The 20,038-nt window shown below is 40.0% G+C and overlaps 1 protein-coding gene across 3 annotated transcripts in view; it reads left to right on the forward strand.

Moving 5' to 3' along the window:
* MAP3K21 (mitogen-activated protein kinase kinase kinase 21) overlaps positions 1–20,038 on the forward strand; it is a 66,314-nt gene that overhangs the window by 38,348 nt on the left and 7,928 nt on the right. For 2 of the 3 annotated variants that reach the window (XM_048843844.2, XM_075126905.1), the window contains exons 4-10: positions 456–631; positions 7,961–8,201; positions 10,336–10,458; positions 14,501–14,617; positions 15,176–15,326; positions 16,338–16,432; positions 19,015–19,803. In XM_048843844.2, coding sequence (XP_048699801.1) covers positions 456–631; positions 7,961–8,201; positions 10,336–10,458; positions 14,501–14,617; positions 15,176–15,326; positions 16,338–16,432; positions 19,015–19,803 — 1,692 coding nt within the window. The remainder of the gene's footprint in view (positions 1–455; positions 632–7,960; positions 8,202–10,335; positions 10,459–14,500; positions 14,618–15,175; positions 15,327–16,337; positions 16,433–19,014; positions 19,804–20,038) is intronic. The other variant, XM_048843845.2, reaches the window with a different exon arrangement.

Here is a 20,038-nt window from a genome sequence, read left to right on the forward strand (position 1 = left end):
GAACTCTTGCGGGGAGGGGAAATCGCTAGCTGTTACCTCATAGCTTTTTGACTTCCAAAGGTTCTGTTGGGCTTCTCCCTCCTTCTCCAGAGAGAGACTGAGGGACCCTGACAACTGTGCATTAATGCTACAGTGTCCATATGGAGTTCTTTGAATTTTTTGAGTGGCTCAGTAAGCTTAACTACTCTGTTCTGGTAGTTCTGCTGCTTCACATCCTGAAAATAGAGGTTATATTGGAAAAATCTGACTTCTCATAACCTTTTAAAAACCTTGATGTACTGTAGGTAAGCATGCCCTATACCAGCAATGATAAAACTAGGCAATTCTATGGGCAGGGAATAAGCATTAGAACTTTGAAATATAAATAACAAATATTTTGAAATTCATGCGTTGTGTAAATAATCCCCCTAAGATTCTATCAATAGAGAAACTGATGGGATTTTGATGAATTTTAGAATGCTGGGAGCAGGATCCTCATATCCGACCATCGTTTGCCTTAATTCTTGAACAGCTTACTGCCATTGAGGAGGCAGTTATGACTGAGATGCCTCAAGAATCTTTCCACTCCATGCAAGATGACTGGAAATTGGAAATTCAGCAGATATTCAGTGAACTAAGGACCAAGGAAAAAGTGAGTGAATTTTTCTATCTGCAGACGCAGTAATTTTAAAAAGGGAATAGGGCAATTGAGGAGCTACTATTTTTTAAAGAAGTAGGTGGATTTGAAATTCCTGGTAGTATTCCAAAATATTAGAAGTGTGAATTTATTGTAGGGACAGACTTAAGTTTTTTCATAAGTAAACTCCAGATTAATTTTGAATTTTAATTGTCCTTGGTGGTCCTTCTTAAATTTCATAAATTTTTATCTCCCGCATATTCTAAATTATAATTACTGAAATATGTAAATCTTCTGGAAGAGGTTTGAAGACCTGTTAACTATCACCCAATTCATCTCAAGTTTCTAATACTCCTACTTGCCCCTTCTTCCCCTAATTTCAAAAATAAAGTAACTGTATAAGATGCTCAAATAAATTTTAGTCCCTAAGGTGCCACAAGTACTCCTGTTCTTTTTGTGGATACAGACTAACATGGCTGCTACTCTGAAACCTGTATAAGAACATAATTCTGGAGAGGGAACAGTGGCATACTTATGTATTGATGAATGTTCTTTTCTTTTGAAGTTTGCATGCAACATGGTCAAAGAGAGCTCTCTGAAAATTTAAGCACGACTTAACTTCTTGCTGGTGTTAGTTATAGCGATTTTACCCCATGCAATAGGACTGCAGTGGGTCTTTAGAGAGGTACAAGCCCTCTATTCCCCACCAAAACCAAATCAAACAAAAATACTCCAGTTTATATGCAGTTATTTTTCTGTACTTTTGAAAGACAGAACCAGACATGTGAAAATGATAATGATTATGCATTCATTGGTCCTAAAAAGTAGATCAGTTTTTGGAACACACAGGCCCTGAAGGAGTAAGGTTTTTTTAAAGAATACATTTAAATGTTAAATAAAAAAAAAACAGGAGTACTTGTGGCACCTTAGAGACTAACAAATTTATTTGAGCATAAGCTTTCGTGGGCTACAGACTCAATACATTAATAGTTGGGATGTCCTACTTCTGGGCTGTAGCCCACGAAAGCTTATGCTCAAATAAATTTGTTAGTCTCTAAGGTGCCACAAGTACTCCTGTTCTTTTTGTGGATACAGACTAACACTGCTGCTACTCTGAAACCTGTCAATAAAAAAAAAATGTTAGACCACAATTGTTTTTGAACATTTATGTTCGGAAGGGAAATCTGTAAGGCATGCAAAGAGTGTAGTGGCTGGTACCCGTAGGGGAACATGGTGCCTTCCAGCACTTCGGAACAACAGTCAGAGGGATGGGAAAGTAGTTAAGGATTAAAATCCTGATTGTGGGTTGCAAGTTTAAAAAAAAAAAAAAGTCTCCCCATCCTTGATGGAGGATATTCTTCATTACAGAACTACTACATGGTACAACGAATCATGGGGATGTTTGTAGTTTAACGCAGGGGTTCTCAACCTATTTCTTTTTGAGGTCTTCCCCCACCCCCCACATGCTATTAAAACTCCACGGCCCACCTGTGCCACAACTACTGTTTTTCTGCATATCTAATAGAGTAAAAGACAGGGCATATGTTAGGGGTAGGAAGCAGGGCAATTGCCCAGAGCCCCATGCCACAGGGGTCCCCGGGAACCTAAGTTGCTCGGGATCCAGCTTCAGCCCTGTGCGGTAGGGCTTGGGATCCAGCTTTCTGTCCTGGGCCCCAGCAAGTCTAATATCAGCCCTGCTCTCTGGTTTATTTTCTTGGATCCCTGGTTGAGAACCGCTGCTCTAAGACTCAATACAGTAATAGCAGGGATGTTCCAGTTCAGGATTGAGGGGTGGAACCAAAGTAATACAAACCATTGTTTTTGCCTATATCTGTCTATATCAGAGGATCCCAAAATGTGGGGTGCACTCCCTTTGGGGGGCCACAGAGGAAAGTTTGGGGGCATGGATGGGCCTGGGCCAGCATCCCGGGGGGCGGGGAAGGAGTGACAACCAGCCCCGCTACCAGCCTCGGGCCCTGGTTCCACACCTGGCCCCTGCTGCAGCCCTGCACCTGGCCGCCCCCAGCTGTGGCCCCAGCCATGTCTCTGTCATCTCCCACCACCCTCCCCGCCCGGAGCCACGGCCCTGCTCCTGGCCCCTGCTGGGGGGGAGGAGGGGGCCCTGACCCTGAAAAGTTTGGGGACCACTAGTCTATATAAATGGTAAAGACAAAACAAAAGAGCTCTAGTTTTTACCCCTCCTTTCTCCAGGAAGAATCGTTACTACTATATTACAGAATAATAGTAAGGTGTATATAGGGTATGTCTACGCTGCAGCAGAAGTGAGTTGAGCTAGCACACTAAAAATAGCAGTGTGGATATTGCAGGTCAGGTGGCTGTTTGGGTTCTCAAGTCAACCCAACAACCTGGGTCTGAGCTTAGCTGGCTAGCTTGAGTCTCCTCCAGAGCAACCTCATTTCTAGTTTGAATTTGTCTAGTTTCTTTTGCCCTTTGCCTGCTAAATTAGTGAGCAGTCTACAATCCATTATTTATACAGATCCATATGGAGTAGATATTTTGATCAATTTGCTTCTTATCTTTTCTTGAATAAAGGAATAGATTGACCCGGTCATAAGGCAGATTTTACAGACCTCAAATCATTCTAGTAGCTCTTCTCTTGAACCCTTTCCAATTTGTCAATAGCCTTTTACAGAGATTCTAAGGACAGAAAGGACCATTGATCGTCTGGTTTGACTTCCTGCATAACTCAGGCCATAGGACTTTCCTGAATCTGTGCTAGTGATGATGCTTCCTGAATCTGGATGTCCAAGAACTGCTCAGCCTCTCTGAGCAGTATCTGTAATTGTTCTTCCGGTCCAACAATCTTTTCTTCTAGCCCAGTCATCAACTTGTACCTCATACACAGGAAGTCTCTTCTAGCTTCAGGCAGGAAAGAAAACCAAGCACATTCATTGCAGGTCACAAGCACTGATCCATTTCTGGCCGTCACAGTATTGAGTGTAAAACTGCACTATAAAGACAGCCTCTCGTACTCCCCTCAGAACTCCCCAGTTTGCGTGCTCAGAAGTTCACCTAACAGCTGGCTTTTATACTAACACTCAGGCCTGGAATACACAGAGGGTAGGGGGATCAATCTAAGTTATGCAACTTCAGCTACGTGAATAACATAGCTGAAGTTGACGTACTTAGATCTACTCACCGCGGTGAGTCAACAGCTCACGCTCCCCCATCGACTCCGCCTGCGCCTCTTGCTCGGTGGAGTACTGGAGTCAATGGGAGAGCGCTCAGCGGTCAATTTTATTACATCTAGACTAGATGCGATAAATCGACCCCCGCTGGATCATTGCTGCCCATCGATCCTGCGGGTAATGTAGACAAGCCCTCACTGCTCAGCTTCACCCCTTCGCAGTCAGGAAGAGATTATCTGCTCAAAGACTTCAAACACTGGCGCTGATCAGAGACCCATGGATCCTAGCCACCTATCACACTCTGAGACACAAAGAAAACAGTCCTATTTCAGTTGACCTGCTCTGGAGTCCATAGCTCAGCTAAACAACCTTCATGGAAAGCAGACAAACTAAACACACTGCTCACCAAGTCCCTTTACCTTCAAGCACAGGGTCTGCAACTATGCCCTCTAAAACTCCCCTGTTTGCTGCTTCTGTTTCCATTTTTTAAAGTGTGGGTGCCAGGACTGGACTCTATTCTATTAATGGCCCCAGTGATAGACTCAGCTATGCTGTATACAATGGCAATAACACCTTCCTACTTCTATGGTTTGTTCCCTTACTTGTACATCCAAGTAACACAATTTGTTCTTTTAACCACCGTGTCACACTGAGAGCGAATGTTCAGTGAGTTAGCCACCATGTCACCCAAGTTCTTTTCTTAGTCACCACTTCCCAGAATAACATCCCCCACATTCTCTGTGTGACCTGTGTTCTTGGTCCCTAGATGTGTGTGACTTTGCATTTAGCTGTGTTAAAGTGAACACAGCTTACCAAGAGATCTGCGGTTCTCAGGACAAAATTTTTGGTGGCCTCAGACTGCTGCCACCAACTCTTGCTGGTGGCTGCGCTGACAATTTTTCCTAAAATACTTTAGGAAAAACAAATTAATATGCATGTATACACATTCAGATCATTGCAATTTATTTATTGCTAGCTAGTAAGTCTGTTGTGAAAAGTGATATTAACAAATATACAAGTATCACTTTTCACAGTAGCCTTATGTAGCACTGGCAAGCCTGGGGAGAAATTAAGCCCTGGATGGGTGGTCAGGAGAGGCAGTAGGGGGCTGGAGTCTGAAGCCTCTTGCCCGGCGGATGGAGCCCTAAGCTGTGTGGCTGCAACCTGAAGCCCCCCAACCAGAGCCTGCTGTCCCACTAACCCAGGGCTGAAGCCCAAAGCCTGAGCCCTGCCACCCTTGGGAAGGTGGGGAACTCACCTTCAGCGTTGTGTCCCAGCAGTCTTCAGAGGGGGGCAAGGCCCAACCCTTGCTGGTGGCCCCAGCAATCAACACCAGGGTGGTGCATCCTGGAGCAACAAGTAGGGGGAATTTTGCCCCTCACCCCCACCCCATCACAGCCCACGAGGCTGTGGCCGCATTTGAGAAATGCTGATCTAGATCATTCTGTAAAACTGACCTGTCCTTATCATTATTTTCCACTCCTCAAGTGTGCAGACAGTACAAAAACTGGATCAATGATCTGAAAGAAAATGTAAGACCATTCCTGGTAAAAATGTTGAAGAGCATTATGCTGAGTGGGACCCTGCTAGAAATGCCCCCATTGGATGGCAATTCCCCATTTAAAATTAATTTCTGTGATCCAGTTATTAGCCAGTTTTTAACCCATTTAATTTGTGCTTTGTTGACCTTGCATAGTGTTAATAGACAAAGCAGACAAAAATGAGGGGGAGAAGTTCCATCATTTTACAGATGGAAAAAGGAAGCAAAGGGGCTAAGGCCATGTCTACAGTAGTAAGCTTACAGCAGCACAGATGTACTGCTGCAGTTGCACCACTGTAATATTGCTTGTGTAGCCGCTCACCTATCTACATACTAAAACCACCTCCATGAGCAGCGGTAGCTATGTTGGCAGGACAAGATCTCCCACTGACATAGCGCTGTCCACATCGGCACTTCTGTTGGTGTAACTTTTATGTCATTCGGGTGTATTTTTTCACACCCATGAGCAACATAAGTTATACCAACAAAAGTGGTAGGGTGGACAAGCCATTCATTAGTGCCTTATGCAGGAAGTCTTTTAGCAGAGCCAGAAACTGAATCCCAATCTCCTAAATCCCTGTCAGTTGCCTTAACCAGAAGACCATTCTCCTCATCAGAATTCATAAATTGTTGGTGCCAGGGTCTTCCGTTGCATGGCTGAACCATGTGTATCATGTACAACTCCCCCCCCCAAGTACTTGCAAGTTAGGAGATGCCAATTTTGTGGTTTCTCGTGCATTCTTAATTCTGCCCCCTTGTCCATCCATTCTGTGCACTGAATGAGGCAGGGGTCTTGAGGAATGAAGAGTATGTGATCATACACCCGCATAAAGGGGCCAAATTCAGGTTGGACAGGCAACTGTAAATCTACCTTTCAAGTTCTTGACTTTACAACTTGTTGTTTTAACTTAGTTTTTCTTAAAATGTAATTTCCTAGAATTTGATTTCACTTTTTTTCTTTAAAAGAAATTTGTATGTTTCTGTAACAACCCCCACGTGCATCACCAGTAAGGTTTGAACCCTGAACCTTCAGCACTGCAGTGCAGACTTTTCCAGGACTAAATATATGGCAGGAGAAGACTGTTAACTCAGAGGGTGAAAGAACCCAGCCTAGTCATCCCTGGGAGTTGTGGGAGCTCTGGCCCACGTAGTGCCCCTGGGATGGCGGTTGAGGGGACCTGAGTATCTGGGTCTGGAATTGGGGTTGTTGTGGGGAGAGCTGATTCCAGCTCTCCTTCCTACACTACCTACAGGAGCGGCAGGCATTTACTATGCCAAGTGCTTCTATAGAGGGGTATGGATCACTGAGGCCATGTCTCTGACTGGGGGTGGGGAGAAGGAGCTTTGCCTAGTTTTCTTCTCCCCTTCCTGTCTCACTATCTCCACTCCAGCAGCTTGTAGGCATTACCAGTGCAGAATGTGCTGCTGTTTTGGTGTCATCAGTCAAGCTTTAGGGCTTGCACCAATCTAACCAAAGGTGGGAATTTGAACAGATTTTGTTAAACTGGTGCAAACCCCTGTGTGGATGTTCTAGGTTCAAGAGTGGCTTATTTCAGTTTAATTTAAGATAATTAGGAACAAGTTGAGCTTAAATTGAAATTAAGAGTGCTCCCGCAGGGTTTGCATTGATTTAGCAAAATGGATTCAAAAACTAACTCAGTGCAAATTTCTTACATGGCCAACGCTGTTAAATGTTCATATTTAGTTAATTTTGGCATCCTGCCAATGTTTTTGCTGAGAAATGGAAGTGGGAGAAAGGAAGTAATTGGCTTCTAACAGTTTACATCCCAGAAAAAGCTCCAGGGAATTTCACAGGACAAAAAAAAACCCTTCCCCTAGTCAAAGGGGATTGGTTAAGGACCTGCTGCAAACAATGTAATCAGTTTGTTTTATTTATTATGTATGTTGTGGTAGCACCTAGTTGTGAACTGAGAACAGGCTCTCTTTGTGCTAGGCACTATACAATCACAGAATAAGAGACACCCACTTTCCCAAAGAGCTTACAGTCTAGGGCATGTCTTCACTGGCAATGTTAAAGCACTGCAACGGCAGCGCTTTAACGTGGCTTGTGTCGTCGTCGTGGCAGAGCGCTGGGATGGAGCTCTCCCAGTGCTCTAAAAAAACCACCTCCACAAGGGGGAATAGCTCCCAGTGCTGAGAGCGTGGCTCCCAGTGCTGGTGCACTGTCTACACGGGCACATTATAGTGCTGAAGCTTGCAGCACTCAGAGGGGTGTTTTTACACACCCCTGAGCGAGAAAGTTGCAGCACTGTAAAGTGCCAGTGTAGACTAGCCCTAAATGGAAGATATATTCTGGTCCAAGCATTTTTCATGATCACCAACAGCATGATTGTAAATGCTGGGGTTCCAGCGTATGGTGGTGTTGATGATAGTGCTAATGCTACCCCAGCTTAAATAAACTGTGATTGCAAATAGATGCCTGAAAGAAATTTCTGTATACTTGCTTGCCTGCAGAAAGAGCTGGCGTTTGAATACCTGAATAGCTGTGAATATAATGTGTATTTTTATTACATGTACACAGTGTATCAAGAAAATTCATTAAGGATATATAATTTAGTGCTATGTTTTAAATAGACTAATAGCAGAAAGAATTGTATTGTGATTTACCTATATCTATGTAAATCTCATTCTCAGGAGCTGCGTTCACGCGAAGAAGAGCTGACAAAGGCTGCTCTTCAGCAGAAATCTCAGGAAGAATTACTAAAGCGGCGTGAGCAGCAGTTAGCGGAACGTGAGATTGATGTACTGGAGCGTGAGCTGAATATTTTGATATTCCAGTTAAATCAAGAGAAGCCCAATGTGAAGAAGAGGAAGGGAAAGTTTAAAAGGAGCCGGTTAAAACTTAAAGATGGACATAGAATTAGTTTGCCTTCAGGTTTGAAATTTTTCTCCTCCCGTACAAAATCTTCCTTTCACAATTAAATATTCAGATTTAAGTTTCCTGTCTGAAACATTTAGATATTGTATGTTACCCTGAAGATGCCTAATCCACCAGCATGCCAAAATGTGTATGCAATGGCGATTGATTTTTTTTTTTCTTTTAAATGGCCTTTAAGGGATAAAATCCGAACTCTCAAATGTACCAGACTTTGCAAAATGTTTCTCATTTCAGTTGAATAAAGATGAGGGAGAGACTCTTCCCCTCCAAAAACACTTTGTATCCTAGAGGAAGCTGCACTGAATTGGAGCCCAGCAGATCATGAGATCTGGCCTAACCTCCAGTAGCTAGTGTTTATATTTCTGTGCACTTCTGTCCCTTCGCTGCCTCCAGTGCCCACCTCCACCCTACATAGCAATCAAATTTTAGTACCACACATCCTGGATTTTACAAATGAGTTAGAAGAAGGTCCCCCATACCAGCCTGGGAGTAGAGCCCATGTTTCTAATATAGTAGACCCAAGTTTCATTCACTCTGTCACCTTGTCTCTCAGAATGAATAGGCCTGTTGTATGTGCTTTAGCTATCCAGTTTCTAACAGTTAGACAACACTCTCCTCCCAGAGCCAGGAATAAAACCCAGGAGTTGTGATCTTCAGTATTCTGCTTTGTCTAGCAAACAGTTGCTGTATAACCTATTAACAAAGTGTCATCATGTAAATAACAGAGGTCTGTGGTGGGGATGAGAAGGGCCACAATTCAAATCCCGCAAATAACCCATGTAGGAGGACTTCATGTTTTCACTTGATACATTTCCCCCCCCACCAATTAAAAAAATGTTATTTAATTCGGTAAGGAAATATCCTTTAAAGCAGGTTTTATAGTTAAAAGATATGGTGCACATGTAGGCCATGTTTGCAGTTGAGAGGTGTGGGTAAAACTTATTTTTCTACCCTATTCAATTAATGAATTTTACCAAAACTTGTAAATATAGCAGTGATCATCTTTCCCAAATTGTGGGAAACAAATTTGAATCACTCCTCCTTCCAGAAAGGTCAGTTGGCATAAACTTATTTCAGTACTTAAAAGTACTGGAACTATGCAGTTGATGTAAGGTTTTGTAGAAGGCAAAAGAAAAAGCGACCACTGGGTTGAAGGCAGTATTGTAGATAACTAATTTTCTTAACCTGCTGCCTTGTTGACCACACTTATCTCAGAGTGTTTGACTTGTAAGCACAGTGAGCAGGAAAAAGAGAGCAGAGTTGGTGTGGGGTGTGTGCGCACATGCTGTGTGTAGTGCATAAAAATGTGGTAATAGCTAAAGGGGATGTCACTTCAGGGTCTGTTTTCAGGCTTCATGGGCGTGTGACAAAAGGTGACCATCATGGCACCTAAACCCTCAATGGACATATCATCTTGCTGGTTTCTCAAGTTGTTGTTTCTACAGGAGTTAATGACAAAATATCTATTCACTAATGGCATTGTACTAATGGTGTCACTAGATGGCACTGTAGACTTCACAGGACTGTGGGAAGCGGTGGAAAGACATTGTTAGTGATAGTAGAATCCTGCCATTGATTGATTGCATTTTTTAATGTTGTGTGTGAATTAAGTACTGTATTTGTAAGGGTGCCAGATGGACAGTCCTAGAGACTAGAGTCCTAAGACTATTCCCGTAATAGGTACAGCACATCCAGCACCAATATAGCCTTCACCACAATGCCCTGCCAATATGTCTCAACTGTGACCTATAAAGATCACTGAAACCAAACAAAATAGCTGTTTAGCTTTTTGAATCTACTGAGCACCAGCAAGGCTGCAGAGTGGCTTGTAATGTTGACATTTCTTAGTTCAGCTCCCATTGAATCACTAAACTAATTTCACATCACTGCCAAAAGCCCATTAAATGGTTAGAGTGAAGCTGTAAAATTCTACTGGCATGACTCGAAATTCAAACCAATAACTGTACCAGTAGGCTTAGAATTTTTCTATGTTACAGTAGAAATCTTATCTAATGGAATTCACTTACATAAATATAAATTTCATTATGGTTAATGCTGAAAAAATACAACAATATAAACTTTCTATATTTAGAACAGTGAAATTTACCTAGTGTTGCTTTCTTCACAACAGATTTCCAGCACAAAATAACAGTGCAAGCTTCCCCTAATTTGGATAAACGAAGAAGCTTAAACAGTAACCGTTCTAGTCCACCAAATAGCCCCACAATAATTCCTCGTCTTCGAGCTATACAGCGTAAGTTTTCATCACCATTTCAATTTATTCTTTTAACCATTATGAACACACTCACTCATTTTATACAGGTACACTGTAACACATTGGAAGGAATATATTACATTTGGATGTAAAGAAAATGAATTTGATTGGGCCCCTAGATGTTCTGTGAACAAGCAGCTGCATGAATTGGTAAAGAGAAAATCTTGTTAGAATAACTGTTTTTAGAGAAAAGGAGTACTTGTGGCACCTTAGAGCCTAACCAATTTATTTGAGCATAAGCTTTCGTGAGCTACAGTTCACTTCATCGGATGCATACTGTGGAAACTGCAGAAGACATTGTATACACAGAGACCATGAAACAATACCTCCTCCCACCCCACTCTCCTGCTGGTAATAGCTTATCTAAAGTGATCACTCTCCTTACAATGTGTATGATAATCAAGTTGGGCCATTTCCAGCACAAATCCAGGTTTTCTTAACCTCCGCCCCCCCCCCCCCCCCACACACACACAAACTCACTCTCCTGCTGGTAATAGCTCATCCAAACTGACCACTCTCCTTACAATGTGTATGATAATCAAGGTGGGCCATTTCCAGCATAAATCCAAGTTTAACCAGAATGTCTGTGGGGGGGGGGGGGTAGGAAAAAACAAGGGGAAATAGGCTACTTTGCATAATGACTTTGCCACTCCCAGTCTCTATTTAAGCCTAAATTAATAGTATCCAATTTGCAAATGAATTCCAATTCAGCAGTTTCTCGCTGGAGTCTGGATTTGAAGTTTTTTTTGTTGTAAGATAGCGACCTTCATTACCAGCAGGAGAGTGAGTTTGTGTATGGTGGGGCGGAGGGTGAGAAAACCTGGATTTGTGCTGGAAATGGCCCAACTTGATTATCATACACATTGTAAGGAGAGTGATCACTTTAGATAAGCTATTACCAGCAGGAGAGTGGGGTGGGAGGAGGTATTGTTTCATGGTCTCTGTGTATACAATGTCTTCTGCAGTTTCCACAGTATGCATCCGATGAAGTGAGCTGTAGCTCCCGAAAGCTCATGCTCAAATAAATTGGTTAGTCTCTAAGGTGCCACAAGTACTCCTTTTCTTTTTGCGAATACAGACTAACATGGCTGTTACTCTGAAACCTGTTTTTAGAGAGTATTTCAAAATTAGTAGCTGAAAGGAATGCAGCAAATTGTAACTTATCTGGATTTAGTAAAATGTTGAATTGTTTCAGGATGTTGTACTTGAAAAAATCTGGTTTGAATGAAGTACTGAAGGATCATAAACCCAGGGCTAATGATAAATGGCAAGGTATCATGTGAGAGAGGGAGGCTGCCAAATAGAATGATAGGAAATCAGCTGTCCTTGGACCAGAGCTGCCAACCAAGCACAGGAGCATAATGTCCAAAGACGCAGGGAATAATGTAGCCATAGTATGTTCAGAAGGACAAAAACACCAATTGGTGGGGAAGAAGGGGAACCAAGCACATGGGAAGCAGGGAAGGGAGGAAGAGAACAGATTGGGGAAGAGAAGTGCCTTTTTCTTTTTTGAAAATCACACACTTATTAAATACCTAAATGCTGTTCTTTGTAAGCAGCTCCGGGAATTGCTGTAGGGAAGTTGTCTGTATAAATAGCAGTATGAGGTAGCCATTATGAATGGCAGAGGAACTGGTCCATGAGACACTTAAGATGTTATGCTCACTATCGATTTTTGAGAACACAATATCTAGAGATAGAAAAGATATTAAAATCAAGAAATGACTCATATATTAAAATATTGTCTGGCCTTGTGCACAAAGCAGGCTGACCAACTGCCCATGGCCATAATGGAGCACCGCATGGGATGAACAGTAAAGCAAAATCTGTTTGTTTAATCAGGGTCATTTCCCAAGAGACAAACATGTCATGTAGTGTCCATCCCAGCAATGAACCCAGAACAATTTTCTAGTGCCGAAGTAGTCTAGAATCTAGGTCATCTTTTGCTTCTGAATGGTACAGTCTTCTCTTTTACCCCCACCAGATCCTCTGAGGAGAAAGATCTCAGTCTTTTCTCTGGTGCTTAATCAGAAGTATATGGCTTGCTTTCCTGGCTATTCCCTTCTGGGGATCAGGTCTTCTCTGGTTGCCTTTGGATCTTGGGACCTAGCTGCCTGGGCTCCCTTTAATCTTGGGTAGAAATATGCTCTTTCTCTCTGGGTGATCATCATCATCTTAAGCCTGCCCTTTCATCATTTATCTCTTCTTCATAGTCACTAGTTGTAGCCGGAGGGCTGTCTGTACTAGAATGACCAGAATGAACATTTGTTGGGTGTAGCTGATCTACTTCCATAGACTCTGAGCACTCTGATTCCCCATGCCTGGTTGGGACAGGAAGGAGTTAAGTATAAGCTGTCTCTTTATCTTAGTCTCAAGATGACTTGAAAAAAGGAGCAAGAGAAAATTGTGGGGTTTGTCTTTTCAAAATTGCTATAGTAAATGTGGTTGACATTCACTTTTTTACTACAGCCTGAAGAGAAATTAGTTTTTATTAAATCTACCTTGTTTGCATATGAAATTTGAAGTGCTGTCATGTCTGTTTAGGTTTAATCTGTTCTCAACTTCACGACAACACTTTCAGATTAATACCCACTCTGGCAAACTGTATATCATGAATTTAAGTTGACCTTCCCAAGTTATAAAGGACTTCTATCACCTGACCGCTAAAATGAAACAAAACAGATTACATGAGATGTTTTTGGAATTCATATGCTCTGTAATTGTGGGTGAAACCACAATTACCTGCCCCAATTACACTTACTGCATACCATTTTTCATATAGTCTGCTAATCTTTTCGATATTTTTGGTAGGGCAAAAAAAATTTCTAATGGTATGTCTCATAAAACCAAAATCTTAAAATAAGAGCGCTGTTTAATTTTCTGAGTGTACTTCAATCAACATAGAAATGAAATAAAAATTTCAGGTATTAACCCAGCTCTAGAATCTTGAGAATTTTTTTAAAAGGCAGAAAATAATATGCATTTGTACACATTCTAACTCCCACAGTTATAGGCCCCTGTCCTTCAAGGAGATCCACCAGTGCAGACCCATATGCCTGCGTGGAGTTCAATTGATGGGTCTAACTGCGCAAATGTTTCCCGTTGTAGGACCATAAAAATTACTGTATTAAACAAAGAGTCTCCCTCAAATGGAATACTTCCTAATTTTGAGTTTGGATCCCCAAGCTTCTAGCCAAAGCTCTCAGATCTTTTGAATATATCTGGCTGAACTTAATTTCCACATCCCTCTGTAAATCCCTTTCTACCTATGTAAAATACCTTCCTCCAGTGCTATTTAATCTTGATTAAACTTCAGAGCTCCCTCATTTAGAGAAGACTTGTTCAAGTGTGTGTGCTTTGAGCAAGAGTAGCTAACAATTGCTTATTTGATCACACCTCTTTTGTTCATAAATATTTCAAGCTTCCAAATCTAAATTTCTTTAAAATGAAAAAGAAATCCTAGCTAACTATAAAGAAAATTTAGTCATAAGTTTGAATTCAGCTGTTTCTGAACACTAATTTAAAAAAAATACCAGTAGGTTGTAAGTAGTCTCCAGAGAATCCTGAAAACTCAGTTGTAATATCTTAGCAAAGACAAGCATCTGTGCTGCAGAGCACGTTAAATTGGTGTAAGAGATGGGGGAGGAGTGAAAAATAGGTGAATTATAAACCATCTAAACTTTTACCTTGTTAAAGACAGTCTATCATGGCAAAAGTTGTTGTTGTCTTATGTCAGTACTATCATCTTGGTTGTGAGCATGTTGTCAATTTACTTTTCTACTTGTCAATCTGAGGCTGGTCTGACACAAGAATTTATTTAACTGATTCATATTCACAAACTGTGGGGCCAATCACTCTCTACTCCTCCTGTGACTGCTTAGCGTTCCCAGGAGGCATTTTATGTCTTTTGGATCTGGGTTTCTGGTTCTAGAGATAAAAGTATAAGGAGGAATCAGTCCCTCTTTTGCAAATAAAGTAAAACTACTAAGATCTCTACTGCATTCTCTTAATTTTTCCTCAGTGATTTCCAGAGCAGACACAAATACAGCTAATGACCGAAGAAACAATGTATATGTGTACCAGCAAGATGTAGATATCACAAGTGAATATGCACTTTCAAGTGGGGTTATGAAAAAAGGCAAGATCCAAATAAATTGTAAAGGGTGCTGGTTGTATTAACTCTGTAGCTGAACTTGTATTAAGTGACAGACTGAGCACTTAAACAGAAAATATCTATTTTAAAATATTTGTTTTGGGTTAATGAAAAACAAAATCACAGTAATTGGTCATAACTGAGAGATTCTAATGAATTTGATATCGTTGCATCAAAAAAAGTTCTTCTCAACAAAATATTAACTGGTAAATGCTCAGTTTGCCTCACGTACATGAATTACCTAAATGTAAGGTATTGAGTTTTAAGAAGCATGAAAAATAAGATCTTTCTTGCTACTTTCTTTCATTTTCACCTTTCTTGTCAGTCTTCAAATTGTTGCTTGCTTGCTTATCGTTTTGATCAATGCAGTTTGTATTTTGGCATCAGTGAGGGAAAAAATAATCTCCATTTTTAAGTTGCACCTTTTTGATTTTGCTACTGTGATGCAGTGTTAGTGGAGAAGGCTGCTTTGCTAAAATCCAAATTCTTCCAGTGGCTGTAATAATCCTTCTGATGAGCACTAAATACTGTACCTGTCTCTAGTAACCTCAGATGAAAGCAACAGAACCTGGGGAAGAAGCACAGCTTGCCACCAAGAAGAATTTGAAGACGTGAAGAAAAGCTTTAAAAAGAAAGGTTGCACATGGGGACCAAGCTCAGTTCAAACAAAGGACCATGCAGATTGTAAGGAGAGGTATGACAGCTATATTTTATATTCGCTTAATATGAGGACCGATATTGTGATGACTAGATTGGAAGCCAGATTTGGGAACACAGTTCTGCAACCCTTATTTAGTTAGGTAGTTTGTAGCTAGAATTCCTCAGACCCTCATTTTATTCATCTGGGAATTTTCTGGTAGTCATAAATGGGATTCATGCAGACAAAGACTCAAAGATGCTAGAACAGTTACTTACCTTACAGTACCTGATTCTTTGAGATGTTTTGTTGATTCTTTGATGTGGCTTCAATGACCCACCCTCCGACCCCACTCCTTTGGAGTCAGGCTCTACTGGGATTCTGAAATAGTGAGGAAACGAAGAGGCAGTCGAGGGCACTGTGCCTGTACCTGTTGCAGCAGTGAATTCCAGACTGTCTAGATTCTGGGTAAAGGAAGTCTTTCCTTTTTACTGCTTTGAAAGGCAATACATTTTTAGAATGTTGTGTCATTTTGTTGTAAAGTGTTGAAATCAGCTGTCTGAATTTTCACTGGTACTCTTCATATCTTTTTTTTATTTTTTTTTTTTAATAAATCACTCAAGATCCTTCTTATTTATCTCCTTTCCAGGATATATTTCTTTGTCTATTAAGTGTCAATCAATTGGAATGGGCACTTCCATGATTGTTAAACATACAATATCAACATGAAATCCTATGTCTGTTAAATGCAGCTTCCTCTTTTGTGCTTGCTCTTTGATCTTGCCCAGTTCTCTTTTACAAAAGTTTGCGTTTTAAAGAATTTTATAAACCCCCATCAAACAACTTTTAGATCTTGTACTATACACAAACTTCCTAGCCACTGTAGCTTTTACTGTTGTAGCACTTTGTATGGTACATGTTTAAACGTGCACAAGAAAAGAAATTCTATAGAATAGATAGCTTCTAGTTATTCATTCTTTTTCTTTTTAAACCTATATTAGTTCCCATTTAAAAAGTTATAGAAACATGCTGTTTTGTACAGTGTCTAAAGAATCATTCTGATTTCAGAATAAGACCTCTCTCAGATGGCAACAATCCTTGGTCAACCATTTTAATGAAAAGTCAGAAAGGTGTTCCATTAGCCTCCCTGTTTGTGGACCAAGGTAAGAGCTGTTTATCAATTTATGGAAATTCCCATAAAATTATACGAATTAAGGCACCACTTCCTACACACATGCTATACTTTAAGCATATAAACAGTCCATTGAAAACTATTCTGAAACCTGTATTCCTGTATATAAATTTAAGGCACATATTTAGATGCTAATTCTGCAAAGACTTAATTTTTTTTATCAGTAATCATTGTCTGTATTGACCGCTTGCCCTGTAAGTGTAGTTCTTGGTTTGTATTGAGAAATCCATAAAGTTCCATAGTATTACCATTTCTCGTACCACCAATTGTCTTTCATTTACCAGTCCTGATGTTTTAGTTGCATAGAACTATAGAATTGAGTTTTAGTAAAAGCTCCTTAGTTAGGGTTGTAACACAGATTCCATACTTGGACCAGTTTTGAAATGCTTCCATCCAATATCAGCAATAAATCTCCCTTTCATTTTGAAATTTATATGCTTAGTCTTGGACCAGAAAGAAATGTATTTTTAGAAAGCTTGTAATCAGGCCAGGAATCTTAAAATTATGGAACTTAAAAATATACAATTTTTTTCCCTTTTTTTTTTTTGGAGAAATCTTTGGCCATTCTTCACTCACATCTCAAAACATTTATTGAAAAGACATATTTTACTCATTGAGCCTTAATAAAATTATTGCATAGACCTAGACTTCTCTTTCCAGAGTCCCTCTTGCTACTCAGATTTCTCCACAATAATAATATAACCTCTGTTCAGTGTTTTGCAGAGCTTGGAAGTATGCTTCAGCTACAGATCTCTCAAGTGCATAAAAACACAGAAAAACTTTAGGTGCTGCAATCCTTATGCCTCCTGATTTATTGATTAGAAGCTTGCATGGTCTACAGGCGTTGCATAGAGAATGCCCAAGCTTTGCAGGCACAGCCTGATCTGTATCTGGTCCACATGCACAGTTCATGATCTATTATGACCAGGAGCATATAGACTTCTCAGCAAACTTCCAGTTTTAATTTGAAGGTTTTTGTTTTTACTAACTAAGGCACTTCAGGTTAAAAATATCAGCAACACAGAAGGAATCTTGAAAATATTTTTATGAAATCTAGTAAATTTGATCATTAATAAAAGGGAAGTTAGATTTATGTGTTTTGTTTCTATTTTTAGAATTTGCACTCCGTTTGAACAATGAAAGTAACTTCGCTGCATTTTCTGTTTCTCATGCACTGGTATAATGTTGGAATGGAGTTTGCTAACTTTGCAAGGAAATATTTAAATCAAAACAATTTTCTTGGTATTTTAAAAAGCCCAAGAACCATATTTATTATCATCATCATCATCATCATCTTTTTTTCAAAGATTTTTTTTTTTAAATAAGATGAAATTGAGGACTGATGTACTTCCAAGGCTCCCCTTAAAAACAAGCAAAAAATCCCTTTCTTTTAATTTATTCTGAACTTTTTAGAAAAATGTAAGCCATTCAGGCAAAACGTCAAAGTTGTTGGGAGCAGAGTAAGGAAGAGAGGGGATGGAACTCAGCTGCAAAACATTACAATTAAGCTTGACTATCTAAGACAGGACATTCAGTAGTTGAGATTGAAACACTAATTTGAATGGTCAGTGTTTACTGTCAACTGTCTCTCAGCCTACCCTACTGTACAGAATAACAGTTCATGCACTTGAACTGTGACTCATCCCCTACAGTTACCACCACATATAGAAAAGACCCAGTCTCTTATTTTACACGCTTGCCTTCTAAAGAGTCCAGTACACATTCTGCAGCCATCACTTGCCTTCATTTGTTATTCCACTGTGAGCCAAAGAACTAAAACTTCCATGTTCATTTTCATCATACATACTGGAAATATCAAACTTATTCATAGTGGACCTAGTAGCCCACTGAACTCAATGGAAATACTCCCATTGACTTCTTACAAGTTTTGATTCAGAGCCAACTGAACAGGTCATACACCACAGCCTTCACACACTGTATACAGATATAGATTGTGTGTGTATAAAAGTCATGTATACTACTCACAATAATCTATTCACATAAATATACTGCAATTTAAGTTCTTCAATACAAAAGGAAAATGGAAGTAGCAAAAATATTTGTATTTATAGTCTGTAAAAAAGTATTTATAGTCCACCCAGTATTTGCTGTGTGCTGAGTAGAGATACAGAGACAGTTTGGTGTTTAGACTTTCACAAGTAAGTCAATTTTTTTAGTTTTTTCAAATTTAACTAACAGTATGTAGCGAGTTTTATAACTATCATGGGATTTATATTTTGAAAATAGTCTATTTGTTGAAAAACTGCTTTTATTGTTTTGACTACTAGAGATTTCTTTGATATTTGTCACAAAGAATATGGAAAGATTTTGATTTGAGGAAATTTTTGAATCTGACTTAAGTTATCCCTGTGTGTTCCTCTGAGCCTCCAAAAAGTGTGTATATGGGGGACACAGAACATCTCTGTGTGTGTGTGTGTGTATGTGTGTATATATTTAATAATGAGGAATCCTAAGGTACATGTACAAAGTTTGCCAGAAAAAAGTGTCTTATTTTGCAATATTTAAGTACCTTCCAATATTTTTACATTATAGATGTTTGTACAGAGCAGAGACTTTTCTCTGAAGGTTTGGATGCAAAAAGACCAAAGCAAATGAAGTTGCCAAATCAGGCTTATATTGATCTACCTCTTTGGAAGGATGATCAGGGAGAAAACACTAAAGAACATGAAAGCTTTGAAGAAGGAACCTCTGCTAGTTCTTCAAATAGTACGCCACAAATGACTCCTACAAACAGTCTCAATAGAACACTGCAGAAAAAGAAAACTGACTCTATATTGTATGGATGTGCTGTTCTCCTTGCATCTGTAGCTTTGGGCTTGGATATTAGAGAGCTAAACAAATCACAGGTTCCAGATGAACTGTTGCCAAAGGAGGAGAAGAAGAAGCGGGAGGGAATATTTCAGCGTGCTTCAAAGTTTCGCAGGAGTGCAAGTCCTACAAGATTGCAGTCCAAAAAAGAAGAAACCCATATGCCATCCCTAAGTCCATCAGCAAATACTGTGAATCTTCTCTCTATGCCTTCCCTTTCCACCAAATGCTTGCTTCAGTCTGATGGTGAAGATGCTTTTGTAAGCATCACTCCCAGTGATTGTGACACAGGCATTCCCATTGAGGCCTTTTCATCAGAAACTTCGGCAACTAAGAGGGGGGAACAAAGGGTAAAGCAGATGCTTGACACTGATCCTATGATGTTAAAGAATCAGTCTCCTATTCTTCCTCTGAAACAAGAATCTGAAAAAGTGCCAAATGACTCTTCATCAAAATTGAGACGATCGGGTCACAGGCGAACCATGTCAGATGGAAATACTTTCCAGAGTACATGTGGGTAACATAGAATATCAGAGAGATGCTTTATCCATAGTGCATAAACCAAACAGAAAATGTAATGGAATTATAACTTACTGAATATACTGTCAATAAGTAGTGATCAGAAATAGTATCTTACTACAGTGTGTGGGGAGGACAGGGCTTTCATTTGAAGTACAATATAAATTCCACTAATGACAGCAAAATAGCTTCACTTAAGAATTTAGTAGAAGTCTGTGGGGACCTGCTG

The sequence above is a fragment of the Caretta caretta genome, chromosome 3, assembly GCF_965140235.1.
Source record: "Caretta caretta isolate rCarCar2 chromosome 3, rCarCar1.hap1, whole genome shotgun sequence".
NCBI classification, from domain to species: domain Eukaryota; kingdom Metazoa; phylum Chordata; order Testudines; family Cheloniidae; genus Caretta; species Caretta caretta.